This window comes from Astatotilapia calliptera, chromosome 22, assembly GCF_964374335.1.
Source record: "Astatotilapia calliptera chromosome 22, fAstCal68.1, whole genome shotgun sequence".
In the NCBI taxonomy this organism is placed as follows: domain Eukaryota; kingdom Metazoa; phylum Chordata; class Actinopteri; order Cichliformes; family Cichlidae; genus Astatotilapia; species Astatotilapia calliptera.
The window spans coordinates 25,184,450-25,212,236 of NC_137442.1; the positions used below are offsets into that span (position 1 = coordinate 25,184,450).

Here is a 27,787-nt window from a genome sequence, read left to right on the forward strand (position 1 = left end):
GAGCCAAGCAAACAAACAAAAGAGGAGGAAACAGCAGCCTAAATCGTGCTTGTGTGTGTTTACGTGTGTGTGTTCACTCAGCAGGCAATAGCATTTAAAAATTCTAAAGCTATGCAAAATGCCTGAGAGCCTCACTGCACTACACTCCAGCATATGGTGTTTTCTCTGTTTTCTTTTACACATGATGCAGAAAATCAACCCTTAAAGCTCTCCTTCCCAAGCACATGCAAATGCTTGTGCATGTGCACGGACACAAATAAACACGCTCTTATTACGTGTGCGTAATTATTGCAAAAGCAGCGCGCTGTCACCTTACGAAATCTGTGTCATAACACTCAGCTCGCACTCTCGCTTTTGCGCTCCGGGCTGTTATTTTTCAGTGTGCTGCACCTTTAAACGGCGGGCGTGGCTCTCCTACTACGACCCGCCTCTTATGCAGAATAGCCAAGAGTCCTTCCCCCGGATCATATAGTGCAGCAGTCTGCAAAGAAAGTGACCACAGCCGAAGCCTATCCAGCCCTCTGAGCGGTGGGACCGCGACCAAACGGACTCGTTCACCCTCGGTGACTGTTTACCACCTGAGAGAGACACCGAGCGCAGCAGCAGAGGGAGGGAGGGACGCTCAATTTGGGAGCAGATTGCTTGTAAAGGAATCACTGTGGCTGCTTTTTCTGTGTTTTTTTTTTTTCTTAGTGGTGTAATTACGCACAGCGGATCCATGAAGACGCAGACAGGTTTTTCACTTTGGGCACCAGGTAAAAAAAAAACTCCTCACAGCTGACACCCAAACGCACACGTGGATGGTTTAGATAATACGTGAACCGCTTAAAGTTTTTATTTTAATTTTATTCGGAGAGGGGTGTGTACTGGGGGTTTGACGAATGGAAAAGCCGCATCTCCAGCGCGCCCGCTGCTTAATTAACTGATCGGCTTTTTAGACGCAGCTGAATTCCTTGAGCTTGATAAGGAGTCGAGCCGAGGAGGAGCCAAATAAAGTGCTTTACGCGCGGCTCTCCGGTCTGAGCAGCCTCACCGGGAGTACCGGGGCTGCTACCTGCTGCCTGTCTGTCCAATTAATCTATTTTCAGTCCCATTTTAATCGCCTTGTTTTCTGCTGAGCAGTCAGCGGAACACCCCCGCCCCTCCCTTCAGTATCCTACTACTAAAACAGTGTTATGTAATGAGACAGTTGCGAAACTTTGAACTTCTCAACAGCTGCAGCAAGACTGGTGTTCTGGTTTTGGTTTGTTTTTGTTGTTTAAACCTTGCGGCATGTGAGCGGAGAATCTTTATGCCTGAAAGTCAGTGTCTTCACCTCCACTACCACTCTCTCCAAATACTGTCTTATGAAGTCTTTACCGATTTGCAAACAAGGTTCTAGTGATTTAAGTCATCTGTTACACCTTCTTTTTTTAAGGTGGAGGTTTATTTCCTCAAAGGCAGGTCGCTGTTTACGAGGATAAACTGCATCATTATCTAACAGGCAGCGATGCATGAAAATAGATGCATTATGCATTTACCACAGGGTCGGACCCCCCGCCCCCCCAATAAATAAACAAATGATTAAAAACAAAATACGCACAGCGGTGTTATTATTTCTGATGCGAATGAGGCTCAGTTCTGATCCAGCTGTCGGCTCTGTGTGTGTGTCTCAGCAGACAGCGGGAACAGGGAGTGATTCACCCCGCTGCCTCCAGCCACCCATGCCGGGCATTAGCTCCACCGCGCCTCGTTATGAAAACTGGGACATGGACCACCTCGACCACTACCAACATTATTTCTACGACGACCACGACCCGGACGAGGATTTCTTCAAGTCCACTGCGCCCAGCGAGGACATATGGAAGAAATTCGAGCTTGTGCCGACCCCGCCCATGTCCCCTATCCGGGCGGTGGAAGGGTCGGGCAGGGTCGGACTGCTCTACCCGTCTCTCGGAGACAAGCTGGAGTGGGTGTCCCAGTTCTTGGGGCAGGAGGATGAGCAGCAGCATCAGCAGGATGTGCCGTGCAAGCTGGCTACGACCGGCGACTCGTTCGGGAACCTAAGCTCTATCATAATCCAGGACTGCATGTGGAGCGGCTTCTCGGCCGGACAGCAGCTGGAGAGAGTTGTAGGGGAGCGGTACTCTGCCTGTCCCGGGACCGGAGTGGCCGCTAAAGTCGCAGCCGGGTCCGCTGTCACCTCCCCCGGGAGGGTGCAGAGTGGCCCCGGTGACACTGTTGCCCTCGGCGGCTTGGCTGCGGACTGCGTGGACCCCACCGCGGTTCTCACGTTCCCGATAACAGGCGGATGCAAGAAACAAGTGTCTTCTGGTTCCGAATCACAGAGCGACTCTTCAGGTCAGTAACAGGTGAAGCGCACTGATGTACAGCGTGAATGGTAGCTCTTTCTCTGTGCAGTTGTGTGTCACAGTGACGTTGAACAGGTAGTTCAGTGGCCATAGTTACTTGTTCTGTTTCCACCACATCCCTGACACGCGCACGCACACACACACACACACACACACACACACACACACACACACACACACACACACACACACACACACACGCACACACACACACGCACACAGTACTTAACACACTGGAACTTCCAGACCCGCCCAGTCATGTTTTATTTAAGTCTCCTTCATTTGTTTGCTTGGATCAGTGACTTTTAGGTATTTTGTTTTTGAACTTAGTCATTTTTATTACATTTTTATTGCTTTGGTCAGCCATCTTGGCAGTAATGGCTGGCATGGCACATGATGGTGACTGCATTGCGTTACCTTTGGTGCATGCAACACATGCTTGAAGCCCAGAGAGCGACACACCCATCCAAACATCTGCTGCTTGGCAGGGATCCAGCAGACCAGCTGCTACTTCTCCCTGCTCCTCTCCTCCAGTCTGACTTATGATAACAATATCCTCTCTGCCGGCTCTCCCTGACCTCAAATTTGACATGAATTCAATAAAGAACACTTATTATTGGAACTTTATGTAACTGGGAGGGATTGAGAAGCCCCCCCCCCCCCCCCCCCCCCCCACACACACACACACACACACACACCTTAGTTATTCTGTCTCGCCTAAATTTTCCCTGAGACAAGACCTACTTTTTCCCAATTTTGTATATATATTTTTTTCCCCACTCCCCCGAACCCATATGATCGAGTCTGGTATGTGGGCTGCCATGTGATGTCGAGCTCGGAGCGTGTGTGGAATGCCACAAAGGGAACTTGTTGCTGCATTCCTCCGCTCAACAGGCTCCGGCGCCAATTGTGTTGGGGGGTGTATTTGGGCCGAGCCAGCCCGGGCTGTGAATAGGAGCAGTGGGGGATTAGCCCGTTCAGGAGGGTTCAGGCTGGGCCTGCACAGTCCTTTTTTTTTTCTTTTTTTTTTGACAGTGTTGAGCATTTCATGGAGAGACAGGAGCTCTGAGAGGAGGAGAATGAGCCAGCCCGGGAAACAGATGTGTGTTTAAGCTTCAGTAAAGAGCTATTATAGGGTTACTCTGGAGAGTCCGTCCTGTATGCTTTTGTAATATGAGACTTGAGACTTGCTTTTCACATGAGTGCTGCTGAGGATAATAGCTGGGGTCGCCTTACTCCCAGCTTTGTGTCTGTCCCCTCTTCTTGCTGTGATCTTAGTTACTTAAGAGTGTGTTTTAATCTATAAGAGTGCTGAAAGTCTCCTGGGAGTCTACTCGATTTGCGGGAATGGAGTCAAAATTTTTATTTTATTTTATTTCTTTATTTCTTTTAAACCCTGTTTCCACTCTAGTAAATAGAGGAACAAATGGGTTTCGCAGCGCTGGATATTAGTCGGCTCATTTTAACAAGTTGAAGAAGCACCTGAGTGCTTCACAGCCTAACCTGTCTCTCCCTCTCATGCTCACTCTGTGCACATGAATGAAGAGGGGGAATTTCCACTCAGGGAGCTGAACTAATGCAGTGATGATTCAGAGCCTTGGTGAGAGTGTGTGAGTGAGGGAGATCATGCAGGTTTCGCGAGGCTCTGTGAATATCTTTTTCGCAGAAGCATTTAATTGGCCTGAGGAGGCGGGAGGCTAGAGCGAGCGTGTCAGTCAGGCTGCTCACCTCAGCTGGCATTTTAAGTCTTAAACGCTTCACTCTGTGTCTTTCTTCTCTTTGGACACACATTTATCCAGTTTCTTACCTTTTTATTTTCCCCTTCAGATGATGATGATGACAAAGATGAGGATGAAGAGGAGATTGATGTGGTCACGGTGGAGCACAAGCAGCAGCGTAAACCTCGCCGACTGGTCAACACCCGCAAGCCAGTGACCATCACAGTGCGAGCTGACCCCTTCGACCCCGGCATGAAGCGTTTCCACATCTCAATCCACCAACAGCAGCACAACTACGCCGCTCCCTCCCCGGACACTCTGCCGACAGCACCCGAGCCGCCGCGGAAGAGGGTTCGGCAGGAGAACGCATCGGCTCAGGTGACGCCGCCGCCTCCCCAGAACTCTAGTTCCCACCAGCCCCGGCCCGGCCACGCACCAGTGAATTTGGACAGCAGAAACCTTCACATGACCGTGGCCAGGTCGGAGTCACCTAACCTCAGCGCCTCCTCTCCTACCTCCTCCGCCTCGCCGTCATCTCCTTCATCCTCCTCATCTCACCCCCAGAGATCCCCTTCAAAGCCCCCCTCCTTCTTGCACCTCTCCAGCCCGCAGTCGTCCGACTGCGAGGACACCGACAAGCGCAAGGCGCACAACTTTCTCGAGCGCAAGCGGCGGAACGACCTGCGCTCACGTTTTCTGTCGTTGCGGGACGAGATCCCGGGCTTGGCGGACTGCCCCAAGACTCCCAAGGTGGCCATCCTGACCCGAGCCACTGAGTACCTGCAGCAGCTGCACGCCAGCGACCGGCAGAAGGCTCAGGAGAGGAAGCAGCTGAAAGCCCGGCAGCTGCAGCTGCTGCAGAGGCTGGCGCAGCTTAAGCGCTCCTGAATCTGACCCGGCACCTCACACGTACACTCACAGGACTGAACGGGACTCTGTGAGGATGAAAAAACACTAATGTTCACTTGGAATAGTGCGGGTGGATTTCATTTTTTTTTTTCCTTTTCTTTTGTTTGTTTTGTGGTTTGCACATTAGCTTCTGAGTGACTGACGAGGCCACAAGCAGTCATGACAGCAAGCTTAGGGACTGGTGATCACACGGGGGTATCTGTGGATTGGTGTATGCGTGGGCTTTCAGTTTTAGGTTTGTCCAGCCCCCCCCCCCAAGCCCACACTGTCGCTTGTTACGGCCTGCCGCGTTTGTTTGACGAAACTGCCGCGACTGTGTCGTTAACTGCTGCACCACCTCCTCGATTATGACAGACTCTTGTTGCGCTTGCACAGCTGCGACATCCCCCCCCCTGAAATGTCTTTGTGTACTTTCCATCACATGGCCTCCAAGTTCTTGATATCCAACATGTTGACCCTTTGTTTTTCTTTTTATCTGTCATTGTCCTCAAATCTCTTTCCCTTTCTTGTTTTCTTCACACTACTTCTAACCTCTGGCCAGCCAGAGACGCGGAGCAGTGTTATCATGTCCGTCTCGAGCAGATGAAGTCCCGACTCCTCTGCCTGCAGGTTCCAGATTGCAGCTTTCGGTGTCTTACCCCCTCAATCGTCAGACGTTTCAAAAGCATCGGCTTTGCCCTTCTGTTTCGTTGCGTTATTTGGAGAAGATACAAATTTAGCAAAAATCCCAAGAATGTTCCCGCCTGTCTTTTCGTATTGTGCCATGGAGACCAGCCAGAAGATGAATGTCAGCATCCCTTAGTTAACTAAGAGAATCTTTTAGGACCTGATTTGAAATCTTTGTCCCCCCCCCTCAAAAAATGCCTGTAGATGAAGCCCACTGAGGTTCAGCTGTATGTTTTTTCATCTTGCTGTCTCATGAAGTCTTTTTTTTTTTTTTTTCCTGTTTTTTGCATTGATGTAATGCCTTTAGAAGCCTTTCAGTGTATGTAGACTGTCCAGTTGGATGTTATGTATATAGTACACTTCCTGTACAGTCCCTTCCAAACCAAAACCAGAGCTGTCTACTATACTCGCCCTAGTTGGTTTTTTGTTTTTTGGCTCAAGCTTGCTGGCTTTTCAGAGACAACTCAAAGCTTCTATTTTTGTTAATAAAATGATTATTAAAAGGAAAAAAAAGTAAAAATAAAACACTTTGAACGTTGATCACACTAGTCACTTTGTCACAATGTTTTTCATTTGTTACTGTTTTCAGAGCCTCCTTGTTTTCATACTTGTGTGTTTCTGGGGTTTCTTCATTTGTTTAAATAATAAATCAGACCAGTCAGAAGTTTTTATACTATATTTTCCTACCAAGTTGTGTTTCAGTGTGAGCTAATGACTGTTTTTTGGTTAATCGCAGTGGACTGGGCTTTATTGGTGGTTTATGTGCTGAAAGTTGTGTATCTTGATTGGATACCCCACCACAAACAATTCAATCACTATAGCTGTAACGCTCTTAGATCTAGTGCAGGTGTTATGGATGGTGTGTGGACTTAAGAGGATCTACTGATGAAACTTTCGGCTGTGTGTAGCCTTGATGTCGATGCTTTCTGCTTTTTCTTTTTCTTTTTTGTGCAAGCCTGGTGGTGCCTGTTGTCCTGTAAGCCATGCAATAGGACACTGTAGCCCCGGATCGAGTACTGTAAACGATGAGTTTCATTTCCAGCTTCACTCGCTCTCAGGAAAATCCATGTAGACTGCAGCTTTCGTATCATGGCTGTAGACTGTGCTTTTGGAAGGGGGGGTAACCTGTTATTATGCTGTTTGTAACAACCTCAGGAGCCACCACAGATGGGAGAAAGTGAGCTTTAAGAGCAGGAGATGAATGGATTTGGTTGAAGAATTGTGTGCTTTCCCCCCCCCGCTTCCTCCTTAATGCTCATTAATTCAGCACAAACCACCAGTAAACCCAGTCAGGTTTTTCCCCCAGCAGGGTACACCCATGACAGTGGTTTACATAGTAGTAGTTGTTGTTGTTGTTGTTGTTTTTTGTTTCGTTTGTTTGTTTGTTTGCTTGTCTCCCCCCCCCCCCCCCCCCCCTTGTGTGATGGTCACTGGTTTCTGCTGTAGCACAGTCATAGTAGCAGTGAATTCGTTTTTTTTGTTTGTTTGGTTTTTTTTTGTTTGTTTTTTTTTTGGGACCTTGTCTCAGCACTTTTCTTTTTCCTGTACCTCATAAGCCTCAGTGTATGAAGAGTAAGTCAGAAAAGTAAATAAATTCCATGGTTTGACTTCATAAATCAATCATTTGTCTCTCTTTCTTGAGTATATCACAGAAATCAGACAATCAACAGCAGAAACGGGAAACCTATTTGCCAGTCAGTGTTGTTGCACTGACGTATGCGCACGCAGTAGCGCTTCACAACATAGTCAGCTGGGAAAAAAAAAAAAAACCTGAATGGCCATGGGGAGGTCTTATCAGCAGGAAAAGCTGCAAAATTTGAGAAAAATAGAATTAAAAGTCCAAAATTTATGACATCCTTCACATTTTCCAAAGCTGTCTAGTGGGCCAATTCTGGCCCTCAGGCCTTGTATTTGACACCCTTTCTTTAAAGTTTTATTCTGGGGGTAAAGCTGTAAAATTTTTGAAAAGCTTTTCCTTTTGTGAGGTACAAACAGCATTGCAGTTTTCATAATTTTGGACTTCTACACCACCACAACAGGCTTAAAATGAAACAAGGATTCAATTAAAGTGCAGATTTGCACTTAAGCAGAGATAAAAGATCCTAGGGTAATTTGTGAACCCACAATATGAGCTCGACATGTGCAGCATCCAATTCTATTACACACAGACACTGTGAATGAGTGAACACAATCCCCCCGCTCCTCATCCAGTGTTTCTTCTATGCGGTCTCCAGGGTAACTCTTGGTAGCATCTTCACCATGGCAATAAACATCTTTGCTCACTACTGCAGAGCGCTGGCAGTTTCCATAGAAACAGTGCCAACTATGCGGTTAAATGTATCTGCAAAAAGCATCGCACGGGTACCCTGAATGTAGCAACGAGCGATCTGATTGGTGCAAAAATACAGCATCAAAGCCATCTACCGTTATGATAACTTGGTTGCTGGTTAATTCGGAACTGGACGGAACCGGTTACTGCCAGTAAAACCGTTTAATCCAGTCAATTTAATTTATACCAGCGACAAGACTGAACCAGTATAGTAGTAGTAATAATAATAATAATAATAATGTTACAGCAGTAACGGCTCCCCGTTGCTCGGCAACAGAACCCTCCTCCTGTCTCCTGTGCTGACAGCGCATGCGCGCGGTCGTCAGCTGGGCGCCGATGACGCAGCATCATGGCGGCTTCCACTCTGAGCGTGCAGGGTGCTCTGCGGAGAGCAATGGTCCCGTCTTTAGTAGTGATTTTGGGAGCTACCGGCACCGGCAAGTCTAAGCTAGCGATCGAGATCGGAAAACGGCTTCAGGGGGAAATAATCAGCGCCGACTCCATGCAGGTAGGAACACGAGGGAATGCGCAGGGAGTCCTTGACATGGCAGCCATTATGCTTTACATGACCCTCCGGTTGTTGAAATATTTGGAGAAAGGGAGAGCAAAACGTGAAAATAAATAAATAAATAAGGTAGATCCGAATTCAGAGAAGCAGCACGTCATGTAAGGTGGTGCTGACTAATAGAGAAGACGTAGAAGGCCAGATCAGTGCGCCAGATAGCAGACAATAGGAAAATAAAACGTCAAGACGTAAAATATGAAACTTCGTCAGACGGTCATTATAGCATAGTTTAACAGATGTAACGCTTACCTTAGAGGTCTTCGAGCAGCGGAGGGGTAAGTGTTTCAAAATTTGTCTGATCTGCTTTAGCTTTGGTTTGTAGCACCCACAGACTGTATATAAAAGATGGACGCAACCACCTTGATGTTGGTTTCTGGTTGCATTTTAAAACATCAGTGTTGGTACTTTGGCCCTTTTTGGAGGCAAACTTGACCGTATTTATTCTTCTATGGCTGAAGTGCACTGTCATCAGCTAAAGCTAGCAAGCGTAGTTAGCATAAACTGTGCAGGTGCAAACACAAAAACCTGCTAATTCAAGCTTATTAGCAGGTAGTAGCATTTCACCAAAGCTAGGTGCAAATCTGTCAGTTCTTTTCTGCCTCACATACCTCCTCTGAAGTTGCTCTGAAAGTTGAGATTGTCTACAGAGAAACCAAAAGTTTCTTCATAGCCACTGTCACAATTTTGTAGCTGAATTTGAGAATGAGTTGGTTTTGGAGCCAACTTTAGATCATTAGAGGAGCTGTAGTTTTCTGAGGTTAGCTCTTGGTTGTTGGATGGTATTATTCAGTAACATAAAATACATATAGATATGGATCTCTGTATTATCAAGCATGAAAAATACATATAGGAAGTGCTTAATAGATGTCAGGACTTCACTCAACTATCACCATTTTTAGTGAGGTGTTCATTTTTACTCATTTATTTGCAATAAATAAGTAAAAATAAAAATCATACTTGTGTAGCAGTGAAGACTATGGTAGAGAAAGACTTGTCAGAGTGATATCTTTGGTTGGAACCTGTGCAGTGTTGCACAGCGTAAGCATGAATATAGATGAGTCACACCTGCAAGCCAAATCTGGCCAAATTTCTGACCAGGCACCAGAAAGTGTTGTCCCTCCTTGCTGCAGCAGCAACTTTACTGCACCTTCAAGCTAACAAGCTAGCTATCAGAGGATAACATCAAAAATGAAAAATGCTAATGGAGGCAGTCAACCTTAGGAGAGTTGGGAGACAGAGTAGTTTGTTTCATCATTTGGAATACACACCAGCACCCATAAAAAGTTATTGGTGTAGCTAAGGAGTGAGGAGTTTAAAGCGGAACCTGTACAAAGTGTGTCATTTGAAGTGGAGACGATAGGTTAAGGTAACACTTAAATATCATCTGGTTATTTACTGAATTCATTTTAATCTGATGTGACCTCAATATAGACTAATCAATGTTACGTCATTATAACTAAAAAAAGTAAAAACAAATATTATTTATAAGAGCAGAGCTACAGATTAAAAATGTCCAAGGCGAAGCGGTCAAAAGTCTGGCTGTACTTCACAGCAAAATATGCAAACTCAGCAGCCTGCAACAAGTGCTTTAAGCTGATACTGTGATACTGTCAAAGGAGGTAACACCTCAAATCTGATGAAACACCTGGCTACGCATAGCGTTTTTTTTAAAAGCCGAGAAATGCACCATATTTGATAGCTTGCTGTGAGACCTCACACCAAGCACATCTACTGCGGGTGTGGTCCCTGTTATCGGACCCAGAGTTAGCAACATCCCCCAAGAACCCGAAGAGTACAGTCCTGGCCCCTAGTCCTGCTAGTGTAGCAGAAATGATGACGGATGATGATGGCAGCAGCAGCCGTTCTTCTCTGCGTGAGTAGCTTAATGTTGTTCGTGTGTAATTTACGTTGAGTAGGCTAACCACGTTATTACATTAATGCATGTAAGGTGAACTAGCAAACACCGTCGTAGTTACATGCGGCTGTCTTCTTGTTTGATGGCAGATACTCCCTTCACCCTGGCCAAAAAGGCTAAAATGACCAAAGAAAAAGTGGAAAACAGTTAAACATGAGAGGTTTTTGGACAAAGTTTGTGTTTTTTCCATTGTTTAAGCACTGCTTCCAGCCAAGAGTGATACCATATATGCCCCATAGCTGCAAAAAAGGCTAACATTGTTATCTTTTTACAAAAAACAGCTGAACATGAGAGGTTTTTGGACCAATTTTGTGTTCTCCATTCTTTAAGCACCGGTTTGAGCACCGTTTAAGCACCGGCACCGTTTCAAAAGTACCGGTTTGGCACCGGTATCAGATAAAACCTAAACGATACTAGAGATGGCACGATACCACTTTTTTATGTCCGATACCGATACCGATATCATAAATTTGGATATCTGCCGATACCGATATGAATCCGATATAGTGTTTTTTAATCAACAAAACTGTTTTTTAAATATCTTACTGCATTTTGTATAAGTTCATACTCAAGTTTAAAACAACTACACTAAAGCTATTCTGTTATACCTGTATGCAAAAAAATTTTTTTTCATAGTTCAGCAATACTGATCAATCTAATAAACTTAAACCTACACCATCCTCCCTATTCAGGTATTTTAAAGAGTACTTAGCATAAATATTAAGCAACCTAACTAATAGGGTTCCAACTCCCAGCAACAACAAAAATAAATAAATAAAAAATAGGGAACCACCCCTCACGCTCCACCTCATGATGCTTAATCGACGTAATCAACCTTAATTTGATGCAGTGTGAAATAAAATGCACAGAAATCAATTATTTTTCAAGAAATATTAAATAGATTCAACATCTTTCTTCAACAAAATTGCAGACTGCACAGATGGTACCTTCCCAAAGGAAAAAGTACTATAGCTTACTAGGGTATATATATTAGACTTAATAGTTACTATATACAGTAATTGACTTCTATTCATTTTACATCAAATTAAAACTTTGGGTGTCAGATAATTATTTATTAAAAGCTAGACATTTTAAATGAGAATAAGAAAGAAAAGTATGTCTTTGTGCCCCCTTTTCCCTGTTAATGCCCTATCGGCCCCCCTGGCTAAACTTTGCTAGATCCGCCCCTGCACAGTTACCAGCGTCAGCTACGTAGAAAAAGATCCTCGAGTAGAAAGTAATAATAAATAAATTCTAACAACAGCTTATCAAGCTTAAATGTGCTACTGTTGTTCATCCGCTGGTTTCCTCTTTCTGGTGCAAAGTGGGCCAAAAGCAAACTAGAGACACGGACTCGCGACAGAAAAGCCGATCAGCTGATCGTTAAGCAGTTTCACCATTGAAGTAGCAGCAGGAGAGGCAGTCGCTTGTTAAGCTTAACGCAGGAATGCTTTACAAACATTCAGAGATGGACTTACACACTTGCTTTACTTCTCTCGGGATAACTTTGTCGGAGATGAAATGCCGGGTTGCTAGCGAAGCTCCACATGCTATCCAGACCACCGACAGGTCCCGCATGCCACAGCCGCTCTATCACGTGATGCATACTGCTCCGACGTGCTAACGTTCTGAGGTGAGTTACGGCGTGTTGCAAGTTTTGTGAGGTGCTTTCGTTATATTTAATGGATCGGATTACATTTTTTTATTTTTCTCCGATATCCGATCCAGTAATTTAGGTCAGTATCGGACCGATACCGATACGTAATATCGGATCGGTCCATCTCTAAACGATACCCAGCCCTACATAACAGTCAGATAAGTCAAAATTTACTCAGCTCATTCTTCTTGCTTCCTCCACTTCCGTACCATTGATTCATTAATGTTGAATTCTCTCGCAGCTGCTCTATTCCCGTGTGGTTGCAGTATGTTAATAACTAACCTTGTAATGTGGATGGATTACAGTGGGGCAAAAAAGTATTTAGTCAGCCACCGATTGTGCAAGTTCCCCCACCTAAAATGATGACAGAGGTCAGTAATTTGCACCAGAGGTACACTTCAACTGTGAGAGACAGAATGTGAAAAAAAAAAATCCATGAATCCACATGGTAGGATTTGTGAAGAATTTATTCGTAAATCAGGGTGGAAAATAAGTATTTGGTCAATAACAAAAATACAACTCAATACTTTGCAACATAACCTTTGTTGGCAATAACAGAGGTCAAACGTTTACTATAGGTCTTTACCAGGTTTGCACACACAGTAGCTGGTATTTTGGCCCATTCCTCCATGCAGATCTTCTCGAGAGCAGTGATGTTTTGGGGCTGTCGCCGAGCAACACGGACTTTCAACTCCCGCCACAGATTTTCTATGGGGTTGAGGTCTGGAGACTGGCTAGGCCACTCCAGTACTTTCAAATGCTTCTTACGGAGCCACTCCTTTGTTGCCCGGGCGGTGTGTTTTGGATCATTGTCATGTTGGAAGACCCAGCCTCGTTTCATCTTCAAAGTTCTCACTGATGGAAGGAGGTTTTGGCTCAAAATCTCACGATACATGGCCCCATTCATTCTGTCCTTAACACGGATCAGTCGTCCTGTCCCCTTGGCAGAAAAACAGCCCCATAGCATGATGTTTCCACCCCCATGCTTCACAGTAGGTATGGTGTTCTTGGGATGCAACTCAGTATTCTTCTTCCTCCAAACACGACGAGTTGAGTTTATACCAAAAAGTTCTACTTTGGTTTCATCTGACCACATGACATTCTCCCAATCCTCTGCTGTATCATCCATGTGCTCTCTGGCACACTTCAGATGGGCCTGGACATGCACTGGCTTCAGCAGCGGAACACGTCTGGCACTGCGGGATTTGATTCCCTGCCGTTGTAGTGTGTTACTGATGGTGACCTTTGTTACTTTGGTCCCAGCTCTCTGCAGGTCATTCACCAGGTCCCCCCGTGTGGTTCTGGGATCTTTGCTCACCGTTCTCATGATCATTTTGACCCCATGGGATGAGATCTTGCGTGGAGCCCCAGATCGAGGGAGATTATCAGTGGTCTTGTATGTCTTCCATTTTCTGATGATTGCTCCCACAGTTGATTTTTTCACACCAAGCTGCTTGCCTATTGTAGATTCACTCTTCCCAGTCTGGTGCAGGTCTACAATACTTTTCCTGGTGTCCTTCGAAAGCTCTTTGGTCTTGGCCATGGCAGAGTTTGGAGTCTGACTGTTTGAGGCTGTGGACAGGTGTCTTTTATACAGATGATGAGTTCAAACAGGTGCCATTCATACAGGTAACGAGTGGGGGACAGAAAAGCTTCTTACAGAAGACGTTACAGGTCTGTGAGAGCCAGAGATTTTCCTTGTTTGAGGTGACCAAATACTTATTTTCCACCCTAATTTACGAATAAATTCTTTACATATCCTACCATGTGGATTCATGGATTTTTTTTTCACATTCTGTCTCTCACAATTGAAGTGTACCTCTGGTGCAAACTACTGACCTCTGTCATCATTTTAAGTGGGGGAACTTGCACAATCGGTGGCTGACTAAATACTTTTTTGCCCCACTGTATCTCAGTTGTTCTCCTGACTGAAGTTTGGGCCATTTACAGCATCCTGCCATGCGATTGCATTTGTCCATAACCCTCGGGAACCGTCACGGTACAGCTTCCTAGCTTACCCAAGTTCTACTAAAACATTTTTTGACAGATTTTTGAGCGCCGTGTACCACATAAAATCGGTTTGAGGTCAGTAAGTACAACCAGAATGCGAATTTGCCTTATAATCTAGTGCACCAGATTATAAGGCGCACTGTTGATTTTTGAGAAAATTAAAGGGTGATATTGCAAGTTTATTATTTTCTAGTGATTTTGAAGTTTGTTTAATCTTAAGGTTGAATGGAGATTTGTAGAAATGAGTGCAAGGACACAATTAAAGAGTGACTGTTATTCTTTTACATCAGGAAATGCTCCACACACACTATGAGTGGCTGTCGTGTTCAGGCTTATATGTCCAGGTGGCAGCCTACTTGCAGAACTGTAATCGCATTGCATGCATTTTATTGACTTGGTGGCGTCGTGGAAAAGCAGCTGTTTTTGCTGACTGCTTTAACCTTTATGTGGACTGCATTGTACGTGAGTAGACTGAGCCGGATTTGCATTTTCAGGAAAATTGAAGCGTGTCAGAAAGTTGTTTTATGCCAACCTCTGATTCAGTTAGTCATCCATCCATTTTCTTAATTGCTTATCAGGGTCGTAGGGAAGGAGGGGACTGGACCCTATCCCAGCTGTCATAGGGCGAGAGGCGAGGCACTCCCTGGAAAGGTCACCAGTCTGTTGCAGTGCTGGTGTGAGTCTCATGAGTTTGCCAGCCTTTCTCCAACGTGGCTTTAAGACTGTTGTTCTGTTGGTGTCTTTCATGGTTAATACAGTCAGTATCACAGCATTGTATACTACACAGATATACCTGTTCACTCGAGTTGTTAAACTTCAAGCAGAGTAAAGGTTTGGTGGAGGTAGGGGTCAGGTAGAGGTTACAGGCTGTGTCAGTTTTAGGGAAATGAATGTAAATGAGTGCAATGTTCTCTGCAGCGATGGAGGCACGCCTCTTTGTGCGTGTCTCTGTGTCAAAGCAGTGACATTTAAAATCTCTCACACTTGTGTCATCCCCTCACCTCTCTCTCAGCCCCACCCTGCCGTTTGGTTCCCAGGCTCTGTTACCACAGCAACCAGAAAGGCACATTCACTTCTCACAGAGAAAGCTGGGTGCTGGTTTGAGTCTGGTTCATGTTATAGAACAGAAATGCACAGAGGGGGGAAAAAAAAATCCAGCTATCCACAGATGCCGGTGTCCTGCGGGGCTTTCTCTTATTTGGTAACTAATCACATCTTCCATCACCTTCCTTCCCCAACCCCCGTCTACCTGCTTCTTGATGTGCATTGTCCTTGAGAGCGTCTGTCCCTGTGGGGAGTTGCCTCTTCCAGCAGTCACCTGGTATTGGGCAAACTGGGTTACACTAATAACATTTCAGCCCAGAATATCTCGGCAACCAGCGGCCCTGGTTGGAGAGAAATTGTGGCCTAGTTACAGCACGGCAGCCCCGTCCGCAGCCTCCTTACAGTATCTGGCCTTGTTGCCTCCTGTCAGTGTGTGTGACAGCGAGAGAAAGCCGGAGAGACACGCAGACATGGAGCGAGTGAGAAAGTGGCTGCTTATGTGAGAATGGGGCTGTGTATAGGCTAGAGCTGGCCTGTGTTGTCTTTGGGATAGGAAACAGTCTGGGCTTGTTTGGGAGAAAGCAGCATTGTGCTGAGCTGGTGCATATTCAGCGCCGTGCTACGCCGGGCCCGGCAGCTGAGAGTGAATGGGCACGCTGTGGCCACTGGGAAGTGCCTATTGTCCCGTGGAGAATCGGTTCCCACACTCCCTAACACTCCTATTGTGTTCCTTCACCCCCCCTCTCCTTCCCTCCCGACCACAGCCCCGGCCCCCAGCCCACAGTTCATTGGACATGCAGGGGGATATTATTCACTCATTAAACGAACATGCTATCCATGGCAAACGCACAAGTGGCTCGCTGTACTGTCACTGAATGAGGCTCTGACGAGCAGCGTAAACCCTCGGTTCCCAAAGTGGGGTCCAGGGACCAGCAGAGGTCCTTCAGTAAGAGCATTTGGAATTGGAACAACTGATTTTAAGTTTCACAGCCTTCATTGTTCCTGTCATCGCACCGGGTGTCTGCAAGTCTGAGCTGTGTTAAATAGGCAGTTATTTAAAGCTCCTGATGGTGCACAGAGAGAGAACCTCAGGTGCACATGTTCACTATTAGATTATTCCGGAACTGGGTTAGTAGTTGCATTACAGCATATCTTTAGCTAAATTTAACTGGACTTGATGCCCTTTTGCGTTTAATTTTCTGTAATTCCTTTTCTTGTACTGGTTGCAGAGATTAGATTGTACCATTTTTCTCCTTTTCCTTTTCTCTCCAATTTACAGGTTTCATTGACCTTTGATTCAAGTAAAGGTTCAATTAAAAAGGTCTTTGGGGGGGACTTAAGTTTGGCTGTTTTAATTTGATCATTGATCCACTGTGGCAAGGGGATGTGTATGTGTGCACACATGGTTTCCTAAATTAAATTTGAAAAAAAAAAAAAAGCTCTTTATAACAGAACCTTTATCTGCAAATTCTTTATTTATCAGGTAATTTGTGATAAATAAATGGTGATGCAGTGCTGGCTGGTAGTCTTTATTCTTCTCTGCAGTGCCAGGTGAGCTTTTGTTCAGCCACACATGAACCAGTTCCCCAGCTGATGTTATGTCTGGTTCCACTTGCATGTCCTCCAGTTGGAGCAAGTCTCCAGAACTGAAGTCGTCAGTAGCTGCAGTACAAAGCAGTGGAGCTGGAGCTCGTCCCACATTGAGACGATACACTCTCAATACAGCGGATTGTTCACTAGTAAATTTGTCACGAATGGCGTCCTTCTCTCTGACTGGGGGAAAATGGAAAATAAAAATGCATAAATGAGCAGCCAGAGTGACAGATCCACTCAGGCTGCTGTTACTGGTGACGCAAACGGCAAATCTTTGATCAGTTGTACATTCTCGGGAGGCTGCTGAAGGATGCGACTTAACGGAGGTGGTCATGGGGGAAAACTGTCACACAAAGATTCTCTTTGAGGGAGGGATGACTCCCAAATAAATCCGAAGCACCGTTTGACCAGATTTAAGTCCTGAACTCAGATTTCATTGAGAATTTTTGGACTCAGCTGGCATCAGTTTGAGTTGAAAAAGGCAGCCTGCAGTTTGATGTTTTGTCAAGGTTTTTCGAATCTCATTGTTTTGTGTGTTCTCATTGTTCTGTGATTTGTGGATGTTTGTGTGTACAGCTGTTTAAGGGGATTGAACCGAAGGCCTTTGTTCCTTTGTGGGGTTGACTGGTTCCAACTTAACAGCAGCCTCCTTGTAAATAGTGGCGTCCACAGATGGTTGAGTAGCAGATTGTCGCCAACTGCCCTTGATTCCTTCGAATACACATCCAGGCAGCGTCGTGCTCTGAGTAAGAGTTTAGGTAATAATGTTGCTCTAGTCTTCGGTGTATGAATGAGATTGTGAAAAGGCAGACTGTGCAGACGTTTCCCTCTAGAGAGGAGAGATGTGTTCACGCACTGCCGCCGTGCTGATTGGACATGATGCAGAATTTGGTTGGCTCAGACGAGCTTTTGATGAGCTGCGACAGACAGACATTTGTTAATCAAGCATCACCTTGAGAGAGAGGATGATTTGTCAGGGCATCACTTACTTACTGACAGTGCTTTGCAAGACATTATTGTTAATAACAAACTGTTGAAAGGTACTCTGTGGATCCCTCACTTTATTTGCCACTGCCCATATTTTCAGTTGTGATTCAGGTTTGTGATATCTGATAGTTTGGGCTTCTTGTACAACAAACACATGGGATATTTTGTTTTCCCAAGAAAATTTCAGGACATCAGCAAATTTTAAGAGACATCTGAGACATAAGTGGAAAATTGTGGATGAGCGTGTCTGTAAAGACCCAACAAGGATCCAAACTAAGAAACGTATGAGCCTGTTGTGTTGTTTTTGCAGACACGTGCAGATAGTAGGGAAACAGGTCAAGACAGTTTCAAAAGACTGGTGGCAGGTAGAGCAGCTCGTTGTTGTCATAAAGCTGTAGTTAAGTGCTGTCTTTGTTGGGTATTAAGAGTTGTCCACTCAGGAAGCAGAAGTCCGGATGGATGCAGTGAATGAGGGCATGCGGATGGTTGTTGTTCCAAAAGAAGATGGTAGGGTTAGGGCGCGATGGAGGCAGATGATCTGCTGTAGCAGCCCCTGAAGCTAGTAGCTGACAGAAGTATTGGTAGTAGTAGAAGAAGACCACCTAAGTACAAACATGCAAAACCAGCAATACAGTTTTGTTAATACTTCAAATTCAAAGTTTGTGCACATCTTGCGATATTTTCTCATGCTTTTGTTTATTTCCCACTTTTTTGTGCCAAGGAGACCAAGAACTCCACTCAATTTAAAAAAAAAAAAAAAACGAAACAAAAGTTATAATGACCGACCTGTTTGAAAGGCTTTCGGCTCTTCGTCACACGCTAGCAAAATGGAACAGATGACGCAATAGTTAAATGCCAAGCCCTGCACACGGGTAAATATGAAGATCAGTCAGCAGCGGTTGTATCCGCTCAGATTAGATCAGATTGTTTTTTGTTTGTGTGAACAGATTTTTCTCGCTTACTCACAGTCGCACGTTGAATGGATTTACTAACAACATATTCATCTCCAGGAACAGCGTAAAAGCACAGCGCTGGACTGTGTGAAAGGCGTGCCTCGCAGGGGTGGGGATGGGGTCGATTTACAACAGGTCGTGCACATGCGCGCCGTATATCTTGTGACCCTTCGCTTTATTCGCGTCTGAAAGAAGGTGCCGCTGTGTTTCTCTTAAGGACTGCATGAGCGGCGAATGGGTGGATGATTTGTCAGGCTTACTCATCTGCTGCCGAATGCGAAAAATGGGCCCGAGCAGCGGGAAAGCTGCCTTGTGTCATCGTGGCTCTTATACTCCTATGAAAGTGGAGGAGGAGGGGGGGGGTCTTTTGTAGTGAAAAACACCAAAGGGCTTATTTGCCTTTTTAAGTTGTAAATTTAGAACGTGATGGTTGTGTCGCTGTGATTTCACTCCTGTGAGGCAGCTTGCTCGTTCACAGGCTATGCTTATTACCGGCCAGAGCTTGTTACACTCACACACACGCTACACATGCATGCTACGCACAGAGGCATGGTGCTTGTCTACACATCAGACACATCCTACACTCTTATATCCCTCTAATTCTCAAGCAGTCATCCCTTCCTCCCCCTCCTTCGCTCTCATTGTGCGTGTCTCTCTCTGTGTGTCTGCCGAGCCTGTGACCTGTCTGGGCTTTGACAGATCGGTGTGCATTGGAACTTAGGCAATGCTTCCTCCCACATCCAGTTTATTATGTACCTTTAGAAGTAATCTAAGCCAGTGTAGCAGAGCTCTAGAAAAACAACACAAAACTGACAAACTCCTATTTTGTGTGTCTCTGTGTGTGTGTAAGTGAATTGCAGTCTGCGGGTGTGGTGATGCGGTCAGGCACAGTCAGGCAGCATGGGAGAGGAGGATAGCAGGATGGAGGAAGAGGAAGAGAGGGGGCGGTGGGGCTACGCCATGAATGATTTATTAGTCTGGCATTACTGGGCCATTCCCCACAGAGAGACAGAGGAGAGGAAGATGGAGGGATAAATTGTTGAAGGATGGTGCCTTGAGGGGAAGGAAGGAAAGAAGGGGTAGAAAGAGAATGGGCAGTATTCATTTGTGAGCGTAACCGAGGAAAGGATTCCTGGAGACAGAGCTTACAGTCTATGTGCCGGAGCATGTGCCGCGGCCTCGGGGAGGCTGAACCGTGCCATTATCGACAGCTTCCCTCTGACCACGCTGTTGGTTTTTGATCAAAGCTTTCGGTATTTTAGTATTAAATGTTTAGCACGCTGTCGCTTTGCTGTTTGAGCGCTGCAGTGTGATTTAAATCATCATCGTGGGCTCGCTGAAATCGGAGCTCATGAAATACAAACTGCAGCACAAACACAGATTAGATCTGCGTTTGATTTGCAAAAACACTCGTGTGTTACTAAGTAACATGTGTTGATCAGACGGTGTCCAATAGTTTTTTTTTTTTTTTTTTAAGCAACATATGGTATTGATGTGACGAGTTATCATTTTCTTTTTTTGTAAAATGTAACATTTATAAGCCTCTCACTGGGACTATGAGCATGAACGTGCATCACTTAAATGTCATTTAGACTTTTGCGAACTTTAATTATAGCCTAAGGATTATGAGATTACACCAATCAGCCACAACATTAAAATCCACGCCTACCTTGCACAGTAGTGCAGATCCCCTTAATGTGCCTAGAAGAGATCTGGACTCATGGTAGTACCCTGTGGGTTGTGGGGTGGGGCATGTTGGTCATATTCCTTCAGCCGTTCTTGGACATGTTTTTTTTTGAGTGGACTTTACTTTGTTTTGGAACCAGGTGCAGAATAAAATACATCTTCTATTACTTAAAGCTTCCGTTTAATTGAAAACGGGATGAAAATAACAGATTAAAAGTTTAAACTGAGAAGTTTGACTGCTGTTTGAAAAATATGTGCTTGCTTTGAATTCAGTGGTAGCAACATAGTTCAGAAAATTTGGAACCGGGCAGCAAATTGTTGCAGAAACAGTGCCATGGTTAAAAACTGCTTGTGTCATCTCACAACTAGGATTGGAAATGAAAACATACAAATTGCATTATTGGTGTCTTTCAGGCAGTTTGGTAGTTTAGTTGTGACACACACATATGGCGCTGTCAATTAACAGCATTTACCATAAATCCAAAGCACATCCAAAGCACAACCTCAGTCTGCGACTGGGGAGAGTGCCCGCCCTATGGAAGACATCCTGCATCGTCCCGGTCCCCAAAAAGAACCGGCCCAATGAGCTGAATGACTTCCGACCGGTGGCACTGACGTCACATCTTATGAAGACTCTAGAGCGGCTCTTCCTCAACCACCTCCGACCACAGGTGCAACATGCCCAGGACCCACTACAGTTTGCATACAAGGCGGGTGTCGGAGTGGAGGATGCCATCCTGTACCTCCTACACAGAGCCCACTCACACCTGGATGGGGGAAAAGGAACGGTCAGGATCCTGTTTCTTGACTTTTCCAGTGCCTTTAATACCATCCGGCCCTGTATGCTTCAGGAAAAACTGAACAGGATGGAGGTGGACCCCTGCCTGGTCGCTTGGATCTCCGACTACCTCACCGACAGACCACAGTACGTCAGGCTGAAGGACATCACGTCTGACACAGTGGTCAGCAGCACAGGAGCACCACAGGGAACTGTGCTGTCCCCTCTTCTCTTCACCCTGTACACCTCTGACTTCTGCTACAACTCTGAATTATGCCACATTCAGAAGTTTGCAGACGACACAGCCATCATGGGGTGTATCTGGGATGATCAGGAAGAGGAGTACAGAAGTCTGGTGAGGAACTTTGTCGCATGGAGTCACACAAACCACCTGCAACTCAACACCTCAAAGACTAAGGAACTGGTTGTGGACTTCGGGAGGTCTAGAGCAGGTCCACTGCCGGTTCAGATAGAGGGGGAGGAGGTGGAGGTGGTCAACAAGTACAAGTACCTCGGGCTGTGGGTGGACAATAAACTGGACTGGTCATGCAACACAGAGCACCTGTATAAAAAAAGCCCAAAGCCGACTGTACTTCCTCAGGAGGCGGAGGTCTTTTAACATCTGCAGGAAGCTCCTGAGGATGTTTTACCAGTCGGTGGTTGCTGGAGTACTTTTCTATGCTGTGGTGTGCTGGGGGAGCAGCACAGCAAAGAAGGACTCATGCAGGCTGGAGAAACTGATCAGGAGGGCTGGCTCTGTGGTCGGCATGAAGCTGGACACTCTGGTGACAGTGGCAGAGAAAAGGACATTAAAGAAACTGCTGGACATTATGAACAATGCTGGGCATCCTCTGCACACGGTCATAAACAACCAGAAGAGTCTGTTCAGTGACAGATTGCTTCTCCCCAAGACAAGAACTAACAGACTTAAAAACTCCTTTGTCCCACACGCCATCAGACTGTTTAACTCCTCTCTGGAGGGGAGAGGGAGGGGAAACAGGAGGACAAAGGAGGGGGGAACAACTAAGCTGTAGTGCCTCTTCACCTCACTGTACAATACCTTTTGTGCAATACTTTTGTAAATAGTCAACAGTGCAATAGACCTCAATACTTGAAATGTGCAATTCATTCACTTGTATTTTTATTTTTTATTCCTATTTATTCTATTTATCCCCTTCGTATATTTTATTTATATTGTCTCTGTGTATATATATATATATATATATATATATATATATATATATATATATATATATATATATATAATATTCTGTAACTCTGTAACTTCTGTCGGTGCTGTGCTTTTTTTGGAAATCGAATTTCCCAGAGGAACCCACCCGAGGGATTAATAAAGTTCTATCTAATCTAATACAGGGAATGATGATGATTTGAGTGACGAGCTCTTTGCCCTCTACTGCGTCAGGCTTTTGAATTTTATGGTCTGTTATCTCTGGTATGTCTGGCTTTTAAAGGAATTTTTTACATTGAGACTACATCCGGGAAATTTTAAGCAGCGGGTTGTATGGAACAGCTGTGATTGGCACATCATCAGATAGTAATTTAAGGTGTGATTCATATGCTTTTGCTGTGTGGAGTATACATTTTCTGTATCTGTGGCTCGCATTCACCAGATAAAAGCCGCGGGCCTCTCAACTTGCGCAGCTCCAGTCATTGTTAGTGGGAGATGGACATGCCTTTATAACAGAGACAGCTACAGCATCCTATAAGCAAAAAGTAAGCGTAGCTTTCAGCAACAAATCAGATTGTGGCCACAAGAAGGAAAGGAGAGAGACCGATTTACTTTGGTACATTAACTTATGTCTGTATTTAGCTTCTCGTGATGGAATGCCACAGGTCAAGCCTAACATTAACTGGCATAATGTTAGCTTATGATCCTCTGCTCTTGTTGATTATTCAGCGCTTGTCTGTTGTTAGGAGACGGGAGGGTCACATGTTTAATGTGCTGACAATATGTAAGTGCAACATTATATTGATGTTCATGCCCATTTGTTAGAGCCTTAACTTCATTTCAGGAGATGAGGTTTGAGATGAGGAGGAAGAGGATGACGTTTTATCCAGATGCTGGTTGTGCTCTCTCAGGTTTTCACTTCTTTGGTGAAAGATGATAAAACATAGCTATTATCTTTCATATCCAGAATGTGAAGCTGCAGATACAAATTTGTACTATGGTGGTACATAGTGTGTCATACATAGTATGTCATGCCTTTGTGACATACTTTGTATGTGGCCACTCTCTACATAAAACATGATTGGTGGAACAGTGATGTTCATCTCGGCCACTGTATTCAATACAGCAGGCAACATGACAGCTTCCACAAACTGGGGCTCAATCCTGAGTATTTAAATGGATCAATTCTTTATATTTATGAGTAATTACAGAAGCAGGGTTTGATGTCCAGTGCGGCACATTGCTTTTTGATTGCTCTCACTCGCCAGTCAGCAGTCTGGAGTGTTTTCATGTAAGCTTTTTTAGTATTGTTTTATGCTTGCCTCAAACTATAAGTGAGGTGCTTCCAAAAAAAAGAGAAAAAGAGTGAGCGGAGTCGGGCCATGCTGCACAGTGAAAATTAGACTTTTAACTACCAAGATGAGCTTTATCCATCATTTGCTCCTAAATGGACTCATCTAATTTAGATTAATTCCTGCCACAGAAACAAATTCAGTGGATCCGAGTTGTGCGTTCCCGGGAAATTTGGAAAATGTCTGTATTTTCATTTTTCCGGCAGCTATCATTACAGAGTGAAATTCTGAGAGCACATTATTGAAATGCCAATACTTTACAGTCATTACATCGGTCCAACAGTAGTTTGAAAGGTCTGTTTCATTTCCCTTCACCCTTTTCTTGCTCTTTGTGTGTCTTATTTTGTGTCTCACCGAGTGATTGTGTGTGTTTCTTTATTCTTTACTCACCCTTCTCTGTTTTCTTTTTGCCCTCTTTCATTTGCCCGTGCGCCTCCCCTTTGCCTTTATGTGGCAGAGGAACAGCTGTCTCGTGCAGGGCATAAGGTTGGCCAGGCAGTCCGGCTGCAGGCTCCGCAGAGCTCGAACACTGAGCTCATTGTCTCACATACAAGCTCGCACACACACTCCCCTGTCCTACTCACACACAAGCCACATGCTCACATCCATTTAAAAGCGAGGCAGGAAGGAGTAGGCAGCTGAACCCACATTAGCTAGGTTTCCATTGAAGTGCATCAGCGTGAATTATGACATCTGAAATTGGAAAAAGCTGAAAGTGAGGAGTGCAATATGTGAAACATTTCATCAGCAACTTCTCAGAAAATGCCCTTTACAGTGTGTGCGGGGTGATCTAACACTGGGATGGTTTGGAGTAAAAATCACAGTGATCTCTTTATAAGTAGCTGTAAAGTGTGCATGTGGTCGTTTCTATGAAGATGCTGGACTTCAGTTTAAAACTCCAAAGAGGATTTTCTGGTGTGGTCTTCAGCTGGTGTGAGATGTGACCAGCATTAGCTGCAGGCAAACAATTTGCTCACCTCAAATCTATCCTTTACCTTTTGTCAGCCTTTTGTTTCTCTAACAGCGGCCTCTTCTTTTCTCTCTCCAAGCCAGCTGAGAAAGGAATTTTTTTTCTCCCCACATCATTTCAGATGCTTTCTTAAAGAAGGCGCCCAATTGTGCTAGTCACCCAATCTCAATTTTATTGTGACATCTTCTTCCAGTTTCCTCCAGAAGACGTGTAAACACGATTAGGCGTGTTGATTTTTATCTTTGATTCCTTTATGACTCTGAGCTTGAGCATCGCTCCAATTTGTAGTTCATTTCCACCGCCTCGACTGGAAGTCTTAATTTATTTCTGATTTTATTTCCTCTCATTTGCAGCTCCCCCTCAAATTGTTTTTCCTTCTGTTCATATCTTCCATTCAAGCAGTTCTTTTCTCTTTTTTCTTGTTTACACTTCTACACGTCTGCCAGCTCTTGCTCTCTGGGTGTCTTTGTCCTCTTTAAGGCGAAATTAGAATCATCACCTGCTTTTGAATGAATGAATGGCACAAACTCACTTCATACATACATATATATTCATTCATATATATATATATATATATATATATATATATATATATATATATATATATATATATATATATATATATATATATTAGGGGTGCAACGATACACAAAATTCACGGTTTGGTTCGGTTCGATACTTTGGTGTCACAGCTCGATATTTTTTCGATACAAAAAATGTTCATGCTTTTTTAATTTGTCATTTATTAAAATTATAAATATATATTTTAACTCAAAAGTATAGTTTTTAAATTTACTGTTGCTGAAACAAAGTAATAAAAAAATAAATCTATCTGATCGAGAAATCACTCATCTTTGGAAAAGAGAGTTTATTACAGAGAAATGGCTCTTTCCAAAATAAAAGCTATACTATACGCTTCTTCTGGGCTATATTCTCAGCAGCATATTAAACATATCAGGTCCCCATAAGGAGAATCATGTGCTAACGGCTGTCTAAATGACTCGGGTAAAGTTTGTAGCATGCATGCTTGTTGTTTTTGTCTGCTTCCACTTGTCTTTGCACTAGGATGATGTTGGCAATGTGCAGTCATATTCATTTTGTTCCCACTAGTGCTGTCAGCGTTAATCTGAAATGACGTTAACGCCACAACACGGCAAATCTCCGTTAACGAGCTACCGCCGATCGCCCCGCGCGTGGGGCTGGACGGCCAACACGTTAACGAGCTAACTGCGCTAACGCAGTAGTTCCCACCCATGTAATTGAGCATTGCGTGGCACATCCAACATACTGTTTTACCTTTGTCCATGACGCGCTTACCTTCAGGGTCATACGTCACATGAAGACCAAAATAGTTCCAAAGGCCAGATCTGAATGAGGGTGGGGGAGGTTCAATTTGCCATGTTGCAACGAGCTTAACTTCTGTCTTGCTAGCTTGTGCTGCACTCACAGTGCAGCCTAGGCGGAGTAGTCGAACGCAGATCCACTGAGCGCTCAACACAGACAGCATCGTCAGAATAAAAGTTGATAAAATAAATTAAACTTTGTATTGTATTGTGATGTTAGTTAAAGCAGGGGGGGATGCTAAATTGACCATACAGAGCTGTTTCAAAGTTGTCTTTGGTTTTTTCACCATGTGACTAACAAAGTTGTGTTAATATGCTAGGTGGGGTGGCTCAAAATGAGACACACAGCCATCCCTGTATGTCTTTCTCTATAATTCTATCTACTATACACACAGAGAAATACCAGCTGTCTCTCTGAGCATCTATCAGTCTTTCTTTCACCATTCATGCTGCCATCCTTCTAACCATCATCCTGTCTCCTCTCGGTACAATCTGTGTGAGAGTGTCTGTCAGAGACAGAGCAGGAAGGCTGCTGGTAGATAATGTGTGCAAATTTGTGAGGGAGCATCCTGTTCTCTGTAACAAGTACACAGCGCTGTTCTGTCTCCTCTTCTGCCCGTTCATCTCCTTTCATCTCTCTAAAGCTGTTGTCCTTCCAAAAAAAGAGAAACCCCTTTAAATCTTCATCCTCCTTGATTTGCTCTTCATATCCTTCATCCATCTATCCATCCATCCTTCCATCCGTTCTTGCATCCAACTCTCGCTTGGCTGAGGGTGGTGTCGTGCAGAGAAGCCGTAAATAATTTATCTGCCTTGGTTGTTCTGCCCTGCACTGCTCCCCTCTTTTGGATGAAGAACATTTTGAGAGGTACACGCAATCCACACAGGCTCTGACAGAGGATTTGATCAATAGCCTGCACAGCTCTATTGATTAACACGTGTAGTGTATGTCAAATTATAAACAGTTGTATTTTGTTGCTGACTTTGAATGCTACAGGAATATAAAAAGATGCTTAGTAGCAATGTCAGGCAGGTTTCAAGAGGATGTGGGCAAGGCGTGCACCACAAAATACTTCCTAAAAAGAAAAACAACTTTGAGATATTACAAAACAGCAATCTTTGGTTTGTGCTGACTTAATCATTCTGAGCTTAATCTGACTGGGTGAAAATCACAATATAAGACGAGTAGATTTGGAATATTTTACCCCAAATTAATGCAGAACGATTGGAAGCAGCATCGTGCAATAAGCTAGTTATTGAGACACGCTCATGAATATAGCTTACAGATGCAGTTAAATGGAAACAGAAACAGCCCCAAAACTCTAAAAATTGCAAAGGTAAGGAAGTTAGAATGTAGTTGTTTCACTTCTTTATTTCTACCTTATTTAATGAGTGTGTCCAGTTACAAGAACTCGAGAACATTTGTAATGTGTAGGGTTTTTTGTTTTTTTTAACTTGTTTACACTTTGCCTGATTCTTGCTTGGTTCCCTCTGGTGGGCAAACTGTGGCGTGCCAACACTCAAAACTTGGATTTGGGGGAGTTTCTCCCATCTCTTCTTTACTTTTTAAATTTTGGTTTATCGGTTGTTATAAATCCAGACACTGATACATCGGAAAACGGCTAATATGTATTTGGGGCGACCGTGGCTCAGGGGGGTTGGGAATCGCATCTGTAACCGGAAGGTCGCCGGTTCGATCCCTGGGCTCTCTGTCCTGGTCGTCGTACTGGTGTTGGCCAGAGGGGCCGATGGCGCGATATGGCAGCCTCGCT

General features: G+C 44.5%; 2 protein-coding genes across 3 annotated transcripts in view; both read left to right on the forward strand.

Annotated features, from left to right (window-relative positions):
• The first annotated feature begins 481 nt into the window (after positions 1–481).
• On the forward strand, positions 482–7,264 carry myclb (MYCL proto-oncogene, bHLH transcription factor b). Of its 2 annotated transcripts, none has more exons than XM_026156928.2 (3): positions 482–755; positions 1,659–2,340; positions 4,179–7,264. In XM_026156928.2, exons 2-3 carry the CDS (start codon positions 1,704–1,706, stop codon positions 4,955–4,957), a joined length of 1,416 nt encoding a protein of 471 aa, XP_026012713.2. In that variant the 5' UTR covers positions 482–755; positions 1,659–1,703; the 3' UTR covers positions 4,958–7,264. The 2 variants fall into 2 exon arrangements, with proteins under 2 accessions (XP_026012713.2, XP_026012712.2); XM_026156927.2 differs by having other exon boundaries at positions 498–755; positions 1,656–2,340; positions 4,179–6,184.
• A 986-nt stretch (positions 7,265–8,250) lies between these two features.
• Positions 8,251–27,787, forward strand: part of trit1 (tRNA isopentenyltransferase 1) — a 46,688-nt gene continuing 27,151 nt past the window's right edge. Inside the window, exon 1 of the mRNA XM_026155996.2 lies at positions 8,251–8,481. Within this exon, the coding sequence (XP_026011781.2) occupies positions 8,323–8,481 (159 nt within the window). The 5' untranslated portion in view covers positions 8,251–8,322. The remainder of the gene's footprint in view (positions 8,482–27,787) is intronic.